Source organism: Hippocampus bargibanti, linkage group LG08 (genome assembly GCF_051943395.1).
Source record: "Hippocampus bargibanti isolate YZ-2025 linkage group LG08, ASM5194339v1, whole genome shotgun sequence".
NCBI lineage: Eukaryota > Metazoa > Chordata > Actinopteri > Syngnathiformes > Syngnathidae > Hippocampus > Hippocampus bargibanti.
The window spans coordinates 26,645,075-26,660,420 of record NC_142741.1 but is presented as its reverse complement, the minus strand read 5'-3'; the positions used below and the strand labels follow the sequence as shown (position 1 = coordinate 26,660,420).

The following is a 15,346-nucleotide window of genomic DNA, read 5'->3' as shown; positions in this document are numbered from 1 at the left end:
TGTTGTTTGTGGGTATACCCCACAAGTAAGATGTGAGCTGGCGGAGAAGGAGACATTTTGGTTGGACTTTGATGAAGTCATACAGAACATCCCGAGAAGTGAGAGGGTTGTAATTGGTGGAGACTTCAATGGACATGTTGGCGCAGGAAACAAAGATGATGAGGAGGTGATGGGCAGGTTTGGACTCCAGATGAGGAACGCTGAAGGACAGATGGTGGTTGACTTCGCTAAGAGAATGCAAATGGCTATTGTGAATGTACTTTCTTTCAGAAGAGACTGGAACATAGGGTGACCTACAAGAGTGGAGGCAGAAGTACACAGGTAGACTACATTTTGTGTCAACAGCGGCATCAGAATCAGAATCATCTTTATTGCCAAGTATGTAGAATACACAAGGAATTTGTTTCCGGTAGGAAATCAGTGACTGCAAAGTAGTGGTTGATGAGAGTGTAGCCAGACAACATAGGTTGGGGGTGTGTAGGATGACGCTGGCAGTGAGGAAGATGAAGAAACCAAAGGCTGAAGTGAGGACGAAATGGTGGAAGTTTAAAAAGGAAGAGTGTTGCATGACATTTAGGAAGGAGGTAAGTCAAGCACTGGGTGGGCAAGAGGTCCTGCCAGATGATTGGCAAACTGCAGCGAACATCAGAGACACAGGTCGGAAAGTACTTGGTGTATCGAGGGGGAGAAAGGTAGATAAGGAGACTTGGTGGTGGAATTGGGAGATGCAGGAGTGTATACAGAGAAAGAGGTTAGCTTAGAGGCTGAGTTAGAGTTAGAGGTTGCTGCTGTGAAATGTGAATTTATCCACTGCGAGACTAATAAAGGCAAATCCAATCCAAAGAAGAAGTGGGACACTGAGAGGACAGACGAGAGTAGACAGCAGTACAAGGAGATGCAGCGCACGGTTAAAGTAAAGGTGGCAAAGGCCAAACAAGAGGATTATGATGACTTGTGAGGTGGCGGTGGTGTTCCTGACTGGGTTATTCAACAAGATCTTCGATGGTGAACACATGCCTGAAGAATGGAGACAAAGTATACTCGTGCCCATGTTTAAGAACAAGGGAGATGTGCAGAGTTGTACTAACTACAGAGGAATAAAGTTGATGAGCCATACAATGAAACTATGAGAACGAGTAGTTGAAGCTAGACTGTGTGTGTGGCGTCATGTCATATGTCAGAGCGGTGCAAGACTTGTATCATGTATCATGACTGTAAGACAGTTGTGAGGTGTGCTGTCGGTGTGACGGAGGAATTCAAGGTGGAGGTGGGACTCCACCAGGGGTCACCTCTGAGCCCCTTCTTATTTGCTATGGTGATGGACAGGCTGACAGACGATGTTAGACAAGAATCTCCTTGGACCATGATGTTTGCAGATGACATTGTGATCTGTAGCGAGAACGGGGAACAGGTGGCGGAGAAACTTGGTGTGGAGATATGCCCTGGAAAGGAGAGGAATGAAGATCAGTCGCAGCAAGAGGTAATATATGTGTGCGAATGAGAGGGATCCAAGTGCAAGAGTGATGCTACAGGGAGAAGAGATAAAGAAGGTGGAGGATTTGAAGTACTTTGGGTCAACTGTCCAGAGCAATGGAGAGTGTGGAAAAGAGGTGAAGAAGCGTGTCCAGGCAGGCTGGAGCGGCTGGAGAAAAATGTCAGGTGTGATGTGTGATAGGAGGCTTTCAGCTTGGATGAAAGGAAAAGTGTATAAAACAGTGGTGAGACCAGCCATGATGTTTGGACTGGAGACAGTGCCACTGAAGAAAAGACAGGAAGCAGAGCTGGAGGTAGCAGAGCTGAAGATGTTGAGGTTTTCTTTGGGAGTGACCAGGTTGGATAGGATCAGGAATGAGTACATTAGGGGGACAACTCATATTAGAGGCTTTGGAGAGAAAGTCAGACTGAGATGGTTTGGACATGTCGAGAGGAGAGAGAGCGACTATATCGGGAGAAGGATGCTGAGCCTTGAACTGCCAGGCAGGAGACCGAGAGGAAGACCCAAGAGGAGCTTTATGGATGTTAAAGAGGACATGAAGGTAGCTGGTGTGAGAGAAGAGGATGCACAAAACCGGCTTAGATGGAGGACATTGATTCGCTGTGGCGACCCCTGAAGGGAAAAGCCCAAAGGAAAAGAAGAAACGCCCAAACAACCTTGTTCTTAAAATAAACATGATTTTGTGCATTGTAAATTCATCATCATAAACATTCCAAAATATATCCGAGCAAAGAATGATAAACAGAATATAGTTCGAAAAATGCATGAATGACATCTTGATGACAAAATAAAACAACAATAAAACACTCATTGAAGCTTTTTGAAACCCAATAATTTATTAAAGCATCTCTAAACATTTTTTGATATAAAACCTTTTTTTCCCCCTCCTGCATTTTTAAAATGTTCGTTTCTACTGGAAAACAATCGGAAAGGTGGAGGATACAGTCATCGTCAATGGCAATGTCAATCAATCAATCAATCAATCTGTCTGGTGAGGCCGCCGGCAGCTGACCAGTTTGGTGCCAACACAGCAAAGAAGGACTAAGAAAGATGTGGTGTATACTAAACTCAATCTATATGGTTGGATTATTATCATTTTTTATGATTGATTGTTTCCATGATTATGAATGGCATGTAAGTTCGGCGAACACTGGCGTACATGGAGGGCAACGCGCGTCAACAAGTTGTACTATCCGAAAATTGCTTAAAAAGACAAAGGCACGCAATTGAGCGCACAATCAGCGTATGTTCGCATTTCCCGTAAATGCTGGCAAAACTGCACCTAAGATTATTCTCACGTCCATCCATACTGCAAATAAATAAATACCTCAGCCTCGACTTAAACACACACACACACACACACAGTAAAAACAATCGCACGCACATGCGCATCCACTCTGAAGCTACCGTTCAAGGCTAATGCTAGCTATTCGTATCGCGGCAAAAGTGCAGTGGTTATCTCAAAATCATCGCTTTGGTGCACTTGATTTTTTTTCATACTCGGGGATGAAGTTGAAGGCCATGGTTGCGCCATAACAAGTCAAGTGGTTCGTGGAAAATAGTTTTCAGTAAGGCAAACTGTCTCGGTTACATACGCGCGTGCACCTGAGGGAATCTCCGCTCAGGGAGAACATTCATTAAAGGGGGAAAATGTTTACTAAGGGGGGGGTAAAAAAAACAGTTTTGCATACTGTATTTCCTCAATTAGTGGTTCCAGGATTGTTCACTCAACTGGAAATTGAATGATGGCTGAAGCCGAGTGAAAATCAAAGTTTTGGCTGTGGTGCCGTCTTGTGGCACATATAGGCAAATACATTATGTTATTTTTCTGAATGGAGATTTCTATGACCGTACTTGTGGGATTTTGTTATTTGCAACAGGGCTCGGTCCTCCCTACAGTCTCCAACACCACAGTCGCCGCCAATCTCCACCATTTTTTCTTGAAAGAAATTGCCTCTGGCACTGATGACATCAAAACCGCAAAATGTAAACATCTAAATTTAGCTAGCTAACTATTTGCTATTTATTTGCTATGTAGCTGTCTAGCTAGCAAACTTTTTGCTATCCATTTGCTAGCTAGCTGGCTACTTTACCTAGCTAGATAGGTATTAGCTAGCTGTTAGCTATCATTTATGTATCTATTCACTAGCTAGCTAGCTTTCTATCTATTTGAGTTAATTCCGGGTTGAGTGAACGCTTGAGCATGTGGCCGCCGCCGCTCACCCACAGAAAAACTTATCCTGTGACTGTAAAGTGACCTTGAGAGTTTTGAAAGGCGCTTAGAAATGAAATGTATTATTTATTATTAAATGTGCAAGGCCGCAATGGCCATTTGACGTCACTTCAGAAAAGGGCTGAGTTTTGTCTGAAAAAGTCTGACAAATAAATACAGGGAAGTACAATTCTGTGATTGTTAGGGAAGGGGATAAAGATGTCTGATTATTTTGTACATTTAACACTCCTTCCTTTAAAAAAAAAAAATCATGCTAGTCAGCCCCCTCTATATATTTTTTTACATTAATAATCTGATGAAACTGTTGTCACAATTTTATTCTGCCAAATATTGGCATCAGCCTGAAAAGAAAAAAAAGTGGCTCTATTTTTGAATAAAGGTGGCGGTGGCTCTTTTTTTTTATCTTTGACGGTCACTATTTGAAGAAGTACAGCACTACATGACCAATAACGGTTTGGTGAAACGAGCATCGACGCACACGACCTTGCTGATGAAAAGAGAAACCAAAATTGAAACGATGGGAAAAGGGACCAGTGGACATATTCCGAGCCACATTCAAAGTTTCCAATGGTGCAATTACCCGCCTGCATAGAAAGTCGTCAGTGGATGAGTTCTAGTGGCCATGTCGCGGTTGCTTCAACATGTCCGATCATCTGATCCAGTTGCGCCCGTAACTGGACACTGACTTGACGCTGCATCGTTTCTTCACAATCATGTTGATGTAGGCTTTCATGATCTTGGTGATCTCACCCACCTGCAAATTGGATCACATCAAATGCACACAGTCACAAGGGGATTGGATGGAACTATCACTGGTCTATTTTTTTTCCAGTGTATTTTTAAGACAATGTGGATTGAGAATGAATTGTATGAACCTAGTAGCACACTCGCCAAAGAAATGCGCTCACGTTAGAGAGAATAAAATAAAAAAAAACATTAAATAAAATAGAAAGAATACATAAAAAATAAAACAAAAATCATACCAATGTGGTTTGCTCTTATTTTTTGTGAATATTCAAATTTGATCAACACACCAACGTGTCTGGTAGATGATTTCTGAGGGGAATTTGTCAGCGGGTCGGGCTACTCAAAAGAATTCAAAAGTGAAAAGATCTTATTTGGTACATATTCAACAAATGCTATTATCTATATAGCTTGATGAGCAATAATTCCAAATTTATTATGAATATTAACCAACCATCCATTTCCAGACTGCTGAATCTTGCTATGCACTTTACAGATGCCAAATCAGCAGTGCCGTAAAATAGCACGTTTGTGCTTAACTTGCAATATGGAGCTTTTTTTCTACTATCATTCTCTTGTGTATTTTACCATTGAGTGAGACTTCATTGACTTATCCGCCGTCCGTGTTGAAATTGTTGACCAAATACCTTTATTACTTGAGGAAATGCTCTGATATCACATCCCATGGATGGATCTCGTGCGTATTTGTTACCTGCGGCGTCTCAAAGAACATTTCCCTCTCGTCCACGGTGATCTTGTACGTGCAGGCTTGCGGAGCGCCGAAGAATATGATGTGCTCGTAAGGGAAGGTCTCCAGAGGCTTGGGATCTCCTCGCTTGTACACCGAGACGTTTTCGGCGCTCACGCTCAACCAAAGATCGTGCGGGAAGCCTCCTTCTTTGCACTGCAAGCACAACAACAATATGAGATCAAGTGGATGCCACAAATGATTGATTTATATCCGTATCGGTATTAACTCATTCACTGCCGTTCACAAATGTATTCAGGAATTGAAAATATGACATAGAGCGCCATTCCTGAATTTGTTCGCGTTTTGGGTTTTTCATGCTAGGGTGCCGATAAAGCGCGAACCAGACATCTAGCCATGTGTTTTCTTTTCCACGAGCGGGCAGTATTTGCCTTTTTTCTATGTGAGCACTTTGTGTATGAAGAATGAATGACTCTCTGTGTCTTTGTGTTGTCATATTATTTGTCATTTAGTTTAGTTTTTTTTTTAACTTTATGTTACATCCGGTTGGAGTGAATGCTGGCGCGTGTGGCTGCCGCTGCTCACCCACAGAAAAAATATCTTGTGACTGTAAAGTGTCCTTGAGAGTTTTGAAATGTGCTTATACATGAAATGTATTATTATTATTATATGTTCCAGCTTCAGATGTTGTTATATCAACCAATATGTATGCATTGTATTGTATTTTGAACAGACACCCTCATTTCAAGCTCAGATAACTCCAGACCCATATCATTTAGGAATGAACTCTTTTCTCATGAACGAAGAGAATCTAAAGTTTCTAATACTGTATAGGTTGTTTATGTAGTCCTAAAAATCAATATTCTCCAATATTCTATGTGTCCTGGAATTGGAGTGACAATGACAAAAACCCTGGCACTATAGTGGACACATTTCTGCATGTTTGGCAGTGAATGACTATCTGAGTCTTTGTGTTGTCATATTATTATTATTCTTTTAACTTCGAGATGGCGCCGTGAGAGTGGCTGCCTTTACAGCAGCTCCTGTATTTTGTTTTTCTACTTCTCTCTTTCATCACTTCTGCTGCTGTGAAATGTCAATTTCTCCAGTGCGAGAAAAATAAAGGCTAAACCAATCCAATAATTCACATTTTTCTTATCAGGCGACCAAAAAAAATCTTATTTATCTAGTGTTTATTTTTTGAATGATCCTCATGATTGATCATATTGGTCAGCTCTCTGAATTTTCGTCTGCCAAATATCATCGGCAAGGAAAACTTCCAAAAATGGTCACCCGAGCCCAACTGAAACCCCACGCCCAAAACCTTTTGTAAGTGTAGACGCCACCGCATCAAGTTGTTCCGCATGAAACGCGCGTCGCCCTTACCTCCACGTCAAAGAGCGTGGATCCATACCCGCTCCACTCCTTGATGATGGTCATGTACTTGAGCATAGCTTGGTGCTGGAGAAGGCCTTGCAGGCGGCACCACTTCTCCGCGATGCTGGCCCTGGTGGCCGACATCTCCTCCTTGATCCACATCTCCAGCATCTGCTCCTCCTCCATGCGTTGCTTCTTCAGAGACCCCGTCTTCAAACCACGCCGCAGGGTCCCGTCCAGGAAGCTGGTCCTGCGCCGCTCCAGAGTCTGAGCGGACCCGGAGGACGCGCTCCCCTTGGTGTACTGCAAGATGCGAGCCCGCAGGCGGACCACCGGGTAGACGCTATCCAGGTTCCAAGCCGCCCGGGTTTTGTCGCCGTGGAGGAATTGCAAGCGCAAAGCGGCCAGGTGCTGCAGCGTCTCCTCGCGGGCCGGGAAGTGTCCTCTGGTGAAGCTCTCGTGGGCCTGGAGGGACACCAATGAAAGCAAACCATTGAACCGTGGTCTCGTCAGAGCACAAAGCCCTTTTTCACTTGGTGTCGGGCTTCTCAGTTCCGACAGTCGTTGGACTTCAACAGCCCTGAAACTGACCTGCTCGAACATGAAGGCAAACTCCACGCCCTCCTTTGGCATGCTCTCCACATCCAGGAAGCAGTAGAGTTTGAAGTAGAGCTTCCACTGGCCTTCGTTTTCGGCTTCTTTGCTGCCAGACAGTCTAGTGAATGAAAAAAAAAAAAAAAAAAAATCAGCACGGTGTACTAGTGGGTAGCACATTGGCCTGACGTTCGCGTTTGAATCCTCCCGCGTTCCAACAAGGTGGAACATGTGGGATGAAATATTCAAGGAAAAAATGAACTACGGTCATCTGACCTTTCAAATTTGGCCAACACGTCTGCCACCAGCACCCTGCTCTCCACAGCTCGGTCAATCGTGTTGTTGTGCTCAAAGAGAGCAAACATGTTCCTGCTGTCCTCCATGGCCAGACCTCGGATCAGTTTTTCCACCACCTTAAACCAGAAGGTGCCACAAAAGTCAAGACTCAATTTGGAAAAACAAAAAACGGTCTCCTGACCTCTCCGGCCGTGGTGTGCGAGTTAATGGAGATCTTGCAGGAGCCTCCACCGTGACAGTAGACCGTGGTGGTCATTTCCCGGCGGGTGAGCAGGGCGACGATTTCCTCTTGGGACGGAACAAACTCTCGGGTTTTGGTCTTTTTCAGAGACTCGCTGATGAAATGCGCAAACATTTCGATCTCGGTCCCCGGGAACAACTCCTTCATCCTACAATCACGCGGTAACAGGAGGGGAGATGGACATGACTTTCTTTTCCAGACCAAAAGGAGCATGGAATTCATCTTCAACCAGTGGCCTCGTATGCAATATGAGCAGGGCTAGCTATCTAGCTAACGAACTAGCTAACCAACTACCTAATCAGCCAATTTAGTAACCAACTGACTCAAGAACCAAAGGGTCAATTAAATAATCAACCAATTAACTACCTTACTAACCAGATAGCTAACTGGCTAACTAGTTACTAGTAACTAACTACCCAAACAACCGGCCTTTCCAACTAACTAACTAGCCAGGGAACTGGATGACGAACTAACTGGATGACTAAATGACAAGTAAGCTAACTCAGTTAGAAACTAACCAACAAACTACTGAATAACTCGCTAGCAAACTAACTTACCAACCAAGAACTAACGAACATAATCATCAATTAACTAACTAACCAATCAAAGTTATCTACTACCCAAAGAGTTAACTAATGATTGAGCTATGTAGCTTGACAGAGCCTTCAGCTACTCTGCTGCCAAACTTTGGAAGTCACTTCCTCTCCCAACATTGCTAACATGGATGGATTCTCTTTCCACCTTCAAGTCCCATCTCAAAAGACACACATTTAAAATGGCATTTCTCTCTTCTATTTAGAATTGCATTTTATTGATTGCATTCTATTTGTAATTATATTTACTTTATGATAGTCCCTATGCTTGTCCGTGACCGTAAAGCGTCCTTGAGAGCTTTGAAAGGCGCTTCAAATGTAATGTATTATTATTAACTAATCAAATAAAATAGACGAATTAATTAATTGAGTGAATAATTAAATAGTCAATGAATTACTTCGCTGAACGATAACTAAATAAATACATTGGTAAAAATCAATGAAAAATGTTTGGCAACTTTTGGAAGCAATGACTTTTCATCTGCCCGAAATAAGTCGGTCAATCTGGCATGAAAAAAGTCCATTGATGCTGAAATGTGGCGATTGAGGAGAGCTTTTGCTGATTGAAATGTGTTGCGCCGCTGGCTTTGATTCTCCCCGGCTCCTATTTTGCCATCTTGTTGCACCCAAAACACATGGACAAGTGTAACCCCCGGTAGCGCCTCCATACAGCTCCCCCCAACCCCCTATCCTCCTTCGGTCGCTCCTGAACTTGATGCAAAGATGGCGGGCGGGCGCACCGTTTCAGATGAAACTTGAGGTAGCGCAAGATGGCTCGGCTGGGCAGGAAGGTGCAGCTCATGCAGGTGAGCAGATGCCAGTGCGCCCGCTTGGAGGCGCTGTTGGGATGCGGCGCGTGATTGCTCTGTTTGATCAGCTGACAGTAGACCTCGTCCCTGAGCGGCCTCAAGTCCTGGCACGTCTGCAGGATCCCCTGCACGATGGCCACGGGGTCCGAAAGCGCCTCCATCTCTTGCAGGGAGTTGAAGATCTTCACCGCTTCGTCTTGCAGGCTGCCGTAACCCTTTTCCTTTTGCACTGGATGAGACACACACGGGGATTTGTCATTTCACGTCCACGGCGAGCCTTGAAAACATTGTCTTTTTCCAGTGCAGAAGGTGCACCCTAAAGCCTTGATTTCCTTCAAAAGATGACCCTGCGCCTGATACGCCGGTCGGTGGGTGGCAGTGCGTAACCCCAGCCTCGAATGTAGCGCCTTACAATCACAATCAGAGTCATCTTTATTGCCAAGTATGTAGAACACACAAGGAATGGCGCTGTGCCTTATATTTAGCAAACTTATATATATATATATATGCTATTTGGAAAACGTTTTTCATTCATTGACTGTGTGTCTTTTAGTCCAGTGCGCCTTATATGCATACAAAGTTTGAAAAGACACCATTGATCGCAGGTGCGCCTTATACACCGGAAAATACGGTCGATTTCGGTCAGGTGGTCGACTTTTCAAAATGGATTTGGATTGGATTGAATTAACCTTTATTAGTCTCCTAGTGGAGAAATGTAGATTTCGCAGCAGCAAAGTTATGAAAGGAAGAGGTAGAAAAACTAAATATAGGAGCTGCTGTAAAGGCAGCCAATCTCGCGGCGCCATCTGGAAGTCAAAACAACAACGACAAAATAAATAACAAATAATATGATAACACAAAGACACAAACAGTCATTCAATCTTAAGCACTTTCTGCACCGTCTTTGTTGTAGGAAGCAGTTCTAGCATCCTTTTCACCAAAGGATCGGGGTGGAATATGCATGTCTGCTACAAGCTAAATGTTAAAAGCAAACACAAAGCTGTAGCATCCGTTGACCAAAAGAGATTGCCTCACATCTCCTTTCCAACGTAAATCCGCTTCAATTCCAAGCCGCGACCGTTCCACAAACGCATGGGCCCTCTGCGCTGAGTCTCCGTAAGCGTTCATATGACAAACGGGCCGGTCTGAAAAACTCAACAACTCACGGTGGTTGCTGACGTCTCCGTAAGGTAAAGGGAGGAGAGGCGAGTGCAACGGATGCTGGGTGTATCTCAAAATGGGGTTCCGCCAGTACGTCTGCTCCACCGCCTCCACATTCAAGCTGCTCTCCTAAGAAACAGCAAAGCGGCGCCATTGCATCCAAGTCGCAATAGTACACACACACGCACGCATGCACGCACGTACGTACGTACGTACGCACACACACACACACACGCACACACGCACACACACACACACACACACACACACACACACACACACACACACACACACACACACACACACACACACACACACACGTCACCGCAGAGCATCAAGCCACGACAACGGATGCTAACACTCGCATGGTGCGTACAGTACGAACTTAATTGGTTCCCAGACAGAGCGTGTAAGGCGAAAAGTGTGCATCTCAAAAATTTATCTCCCATAGGAAACCATTCAAATGAGAATAATCCGTTCCCATGTCCCCATAAAACATCATTTTCTACTTTCTAATTTTCTAAGCCTTAAAACTACACAAAATATACCTCATTTTATGCTATGGTATTATAATGAAATAAATAAACTGTACTGTATAATAAAGTGGTTTTATGTACCTTTGATAGTGGCCACTCCATTCCATCAAGCCATCAAGGACCATCACAAAGTTGAAACCAGTCCAAATTTCACTGTTTTCTCTCCATTTTCTCACTCTCTCTCTCTGTTGTCTGCCTGTCTCTTTAATGTTTAAACCCCCCCTTCTCACTGCTGCGTTCTTGACCAATCACGTGGCTTTAACCAAAGACTGGGGCGGGGAATAGAGGACAAAAATGAGTCGGCTGCCATTTCTTGTTAGGAGAACGGCCTCGTTCGCGAACGACATCACTCATTGTGGCGCTCCGTGTGTAGCCCGAAAAATAGTTCGTATGCCAAGGTAAAATTTTCCTAAATGTAACGTTGGTAAACGTAAAAGTTGGTAAGCCAAGGGGTTGGTAAAGCCAGGTATCACTGTAGCTCACTTTCCTACACATGGTGTCCCTGCCAGAGACTCGCATGACTGAAAAGAGTTGATTGTTGTTGAAGATGGAGGGAGGCACGGAAAGCCTACCTTGATGTCCCGAATGAGTTGCTGCGTGGGCGTTTCCATGGGAACCTTGCTGTCAATGGCTCCCTGGATGGCGTTTGTCCAGCGCATGGCTTCGTTCAGCATTTTGCTGTACAGGCGGTAGGAATGTTTGCGTCCGTGGATGATGAGGTTCCAGTAACCTGCCATCGGGGTCCGGGACATTGGGTTTTTTTCCGCCATCAAAAATAGGCTACATCAAAGATTTGCTGACTGCACTTCAGTTGTATTTCACTTTTTTACACCCCCCGCCCCAAAAAAAAAAAAAACAATGCAGCCTTTTTTTTTTTTTTTAATGGTTTGCATTTAAAATATTTATTTAACAAATTTGTTTATCTGTGTATTTATTTATTCATCCGTGTATGTATTCATCTATTTATTTGTTCATCATTCATTCATTTGTTCATTACTACATTCATTTATTTATTCATTTGTTCATTACTTCATTCATTTATCAATGTATCTATTTATATATATATATGTCTGCATTTATTATTTATGCATGACAAACAAAAAAAAAACTGGACACTTGTAAATATGGGTTGTTGCAATATATCTAAATGCATTTCTTGATTCTGCACTATGTACAGTCTTGGTTATAGAACGGTTTTTGCACATCTACATTTGCACAGTATACAGTTGACATTTTTATTTTGTTATGCTTAGAATATCTTGTTTTCTATCCTTTCACTCCCACCCCAACCCCATCCCTCTTCAATTGCTGCTGTGGACTGCAAATTTCCCCATTGCGGGACGAATAAAGGGATTCTGATTCTGATTCTGATGCACTCATCCATTTATTTATTTCTTCATTTGTTCATGAATTCATTCATTTATCAATTTATATATGTATCCATTTATTTATTATTTATGTATTCGTTCATTCTTTATTTATGCATTTATAAATGTGTTAATTTGTTTATTAATGTATCAATTTATGTATTTATATGCATTCATTATTTATTCATTTGTTTTTTTTAATTCATGTATTCATGTACGTATTTATATATTTATTTGTGTATTACTGTATTTATGTATTCGTTATGCATTGTTTATTTGTTCATTGATTCGTTCATTTAGCGATTTTTGGGGTACCCCCCCCGAAAAAAAAACGGTCTTTTTTTGAACGGGTTTCATTTAAAATGTTGATTTACCCTCTCCATCTGTTCATTCATGATTGATTGATTTGTGTGTTTGTTTCTTGAGTTTGACTAACCAGTGTCCTTGAAGACTTTTTCATCGGGCTGGACCACAGAACACAGACTGTTGAGAACCAGCGTTCCCAATTTGGAAGCACTGCGCTCGGATGACTTGTAGTAGTCCAGGGAGTTGGCGGTGAGGACGAACCAACGCTTCTTCAGCTTGAGAGAGGTGCTTTTCACGCCAGACTTCATCTCTTTATGCAGCCAGCCTAGCAAAAGGAGGAAAAACACACACACACACACACACACACACACACACACACACACACACACACACACACACACACACACACACACACACACACACACACACACACACACACACACACACACACACACACACACACAATTTGATGAATGACATCATCAACATTTTATGTCCACAATTCTGCGTCTTACCTCGGACTATAAACTCTTGTCCGTCCCCCCTGGAGTCGCCCTTGGATTTCTGCAGCAGGCCGATCCAGTGGTGCATCTCCTCGGCCGTGTCCGTGTTGCAGTGGATGACCCGGTTTGCCGTGATGATCACAAATGAGTTTGCTCTTTCAAAATAAAATCAAAGACATTTCGTTTATACGGAAGCATCTACTCGGTTTAGAGTGGACCCCCCTCTCTCCCAAACGTGCCAGGCGGAAAGGGACAAATATGCAGCACGCGCAATAAATACATACATATCTAAATCAACGAACAAACAAATACATAACTCAAGAAATAAATGAATACATAAAGAAACAAAGAACAAATCAACGGACAAAGAAATAAAGAAACTGATCAATAAATAAATATCTCAATACATAAATAAACAAACAATAAATACATGGATAGACAAATCAATAAATACATATATACACAAATGCACAAATAAATTGATAAACTGCTAAATAACTAAATACATATGTATAGAAGTATTTCAAAAAATAATGAAATAAATTAATGAATAAAGACGAATAAATAAATAAATATTAAACGGACAGGTAAATAAATAAATAATGAAGAAGTGGATAGATAAATAAATCAATACATAAATACACAAATGGATAAACTGCTAAGTAAATAAATAAACAGATAAATAAATCAATAAATACCTAATACAAAAATACATTGATAATCTGCTAAATAAATAACAAATACGTGGACAGATAAATAAATACACAGATACATAAATAAATTGATAAACTGCTAAGTAATGAACCAAATAAATAAATAAGTCCATAGGATTTATTCAAAATGAAAATGAAAGGGCCTCCCTCAATAAATATCTTATCTCTGTGCTTGTTTTTTGTTCTATAGTTCCTGATGTCATTTCATCAGCAAGTCGATGGGATTTGAATTTGTGGACGGCGCTTGCTTACCTGTCGGGGTTGTCTGACGCACAAACCGAATCAATCAAGCCCACGTCCAGCGTGCCCTGGATCGACAGCGACACAATCAATCGCGGTCAAATATGCTCATTTTGTCAATGCATTTTAGATTCCATGAAAAATATCGACGAGACCAGACAAGGCTTGACACAAACGACAGTAAAATTGATCCACGCTCGATGAGAGCGGGAAGGCTTCGAAGAGCACCCACCACGGCATTCTTTGGGTTGGCCTGCTCGTGGTGCATCTCCGTCAGCTGCTCCGGACTGGCGCTGCGGACCCGACTCAGCACGCTGAACCAACCGCTGCGTGGGAACACGGAGGAGGACAGGAAAGTCAAGCGGAGAAGGGGGGGAAGAAATATGGCTCTTGTTCATTGGGAAACGATGACGTTCTTTTGGCGAGCGCGAGGGAGGGAGGAGTTGACTTTCCTACTTTCATACGTCGACAGTGAGACTGGCAAATTATCAGCAACAAACAATGACAGTGCTCTACTTTTTGTGGGGTTTTTTTGGGACTATAATAAAAATAAATCAATAAACTAAAAAGAAAAAAAAAACACTGTTTCACATAAGCACTTTAAATAAAAAAATAAACAAACAAACTAATGACTTCATTAATTAACCAATTAATGAATCAAATAATAATCAATATATGAATAATACATAAAATAAAAATAAATAAATAAATAATTTGTTTAAAAGCAAAAAAAATAAATAGCTAAACCTAAATAAATGACAAATACACATAAATCAACTAAAACTAAATAAGTAAATCAATTCATCAATAATGTTGTTAAAAGCAAAACAACTTTGAGTCAAAGTGTCAAATGTGTGAGCTAAGCAGTACCTGGCATCTTCTGGAGACTCTGCATAAATGTGATAAGTTCTCTCTTCGGTGACAATGTTGAGCGCATTTTCCTTCTCGTGATTGTCCACAATTTCCCTGTCGGTCGGTAGGTGGAAACCAGAGTTAACTCATCATCCTCATCCTCAAGTTGGCAATCTCCACATGGTCAGAATCATCAAAAGCATGGTAAGGCTGGACTGACTTGGCGGCGCGCACGTCAATGGTGCCTTTGAGCTTCTCCTCGCTGTCGTTTTCAAAGTAGGCCAGTTTGGAGTGGCGCAGGACGAACCAGCGCATCTTCCAGTTCCGTCGCGACAAGGTGGACATTCCGCCCCCTTTTTTGTAAAGCCAGCCCGATTTGAGCGAGTCCTGCTTGGCGCGGAACCACATGAAGGTCTCGTCTTTGAGCACGCACCAGCGGCGACGCCACGGGATCATCAGCCCACCTGCAGACGACAAAACAAAAATGCTTCGTCGGCGACGACGCCGTCACGGATTGGCAAACTCATCTCAATCTTTCGATTGCGCTCAAGAACTTTGGGGCCTCGTGGTGCTGAA

The 15,346-nt window shown here is 42.5% G+C and overlaps 1 protein-coding gene across 3 annotated transcripts in view; it reads right to left on the bottom strand.

Moving 5' to 3' along the window:
• Positions 1-2,305: 2,305 nt before the first annotated feature.
• LOC148894994 (unconventional myosin-X-like) overlaps positions 2,306-15,346 on the bottom strand; it is a 54,051-nt gene continuing 41,010 nt past the window's right edge. For all 3 annotated transcript variants that reach the window (XM_089001942.1, XM_089001943.1, XM_089001944.1), the window contains 15 exons: positions 14,991-15,234; positions 14,789-14,884; positions 14,151-14,244; positions 13,931-13,986; positions 12,978-13,120; positions 12,593-12,787; positions 11,362-11,519; positions 10,259-10,382; positions 9,024-9,321; positions 7,631-7,838; positions 7,429-7,565; positions 7,150-7,273; positions 6,568-7,023; positions 5,185-5,376; positions 2,306-4,482 (listed from right to left, as the gene is read on the bottom strand). In XM_089001942.1, the coding sequence (XP_088858068.1) occupies positions 4,378-4,482; positions 5,185-5,376; positions 6,568-7,023; positions 7,150-7,273; positions 7,429-7,565; positions 7,631-7,838; positions 9,024-9,321; positions 10,259-10,382; positions 11,362-11,519; positions 12,593-12,787; positions 12,978-13,120; positions 13,931-13,986; positions 14,151-14,244; positions 14,789-14,884; positions 14,991-15,234 (2,630 nt within the window). In that variant the 3' untranslated portion in view covers positions 2,306-4,377. The remainder of the gene's footprint in view (positions 4,483-5,184; positions 5,377-6,567; positions 7,024-7,149; positions 7,274-7,428; positions 7,566-7,630; positions 7,839-9,023; positions 9,322-10,258; positions 10,383-11,361; positions 11,520-12,592; positions 12,788-12,977; positions 13,121-13,930; positions 13,987-14,150; positions 14,245-14,788; positions 14,885-14,990; positions 15,235-15,346) is intronic.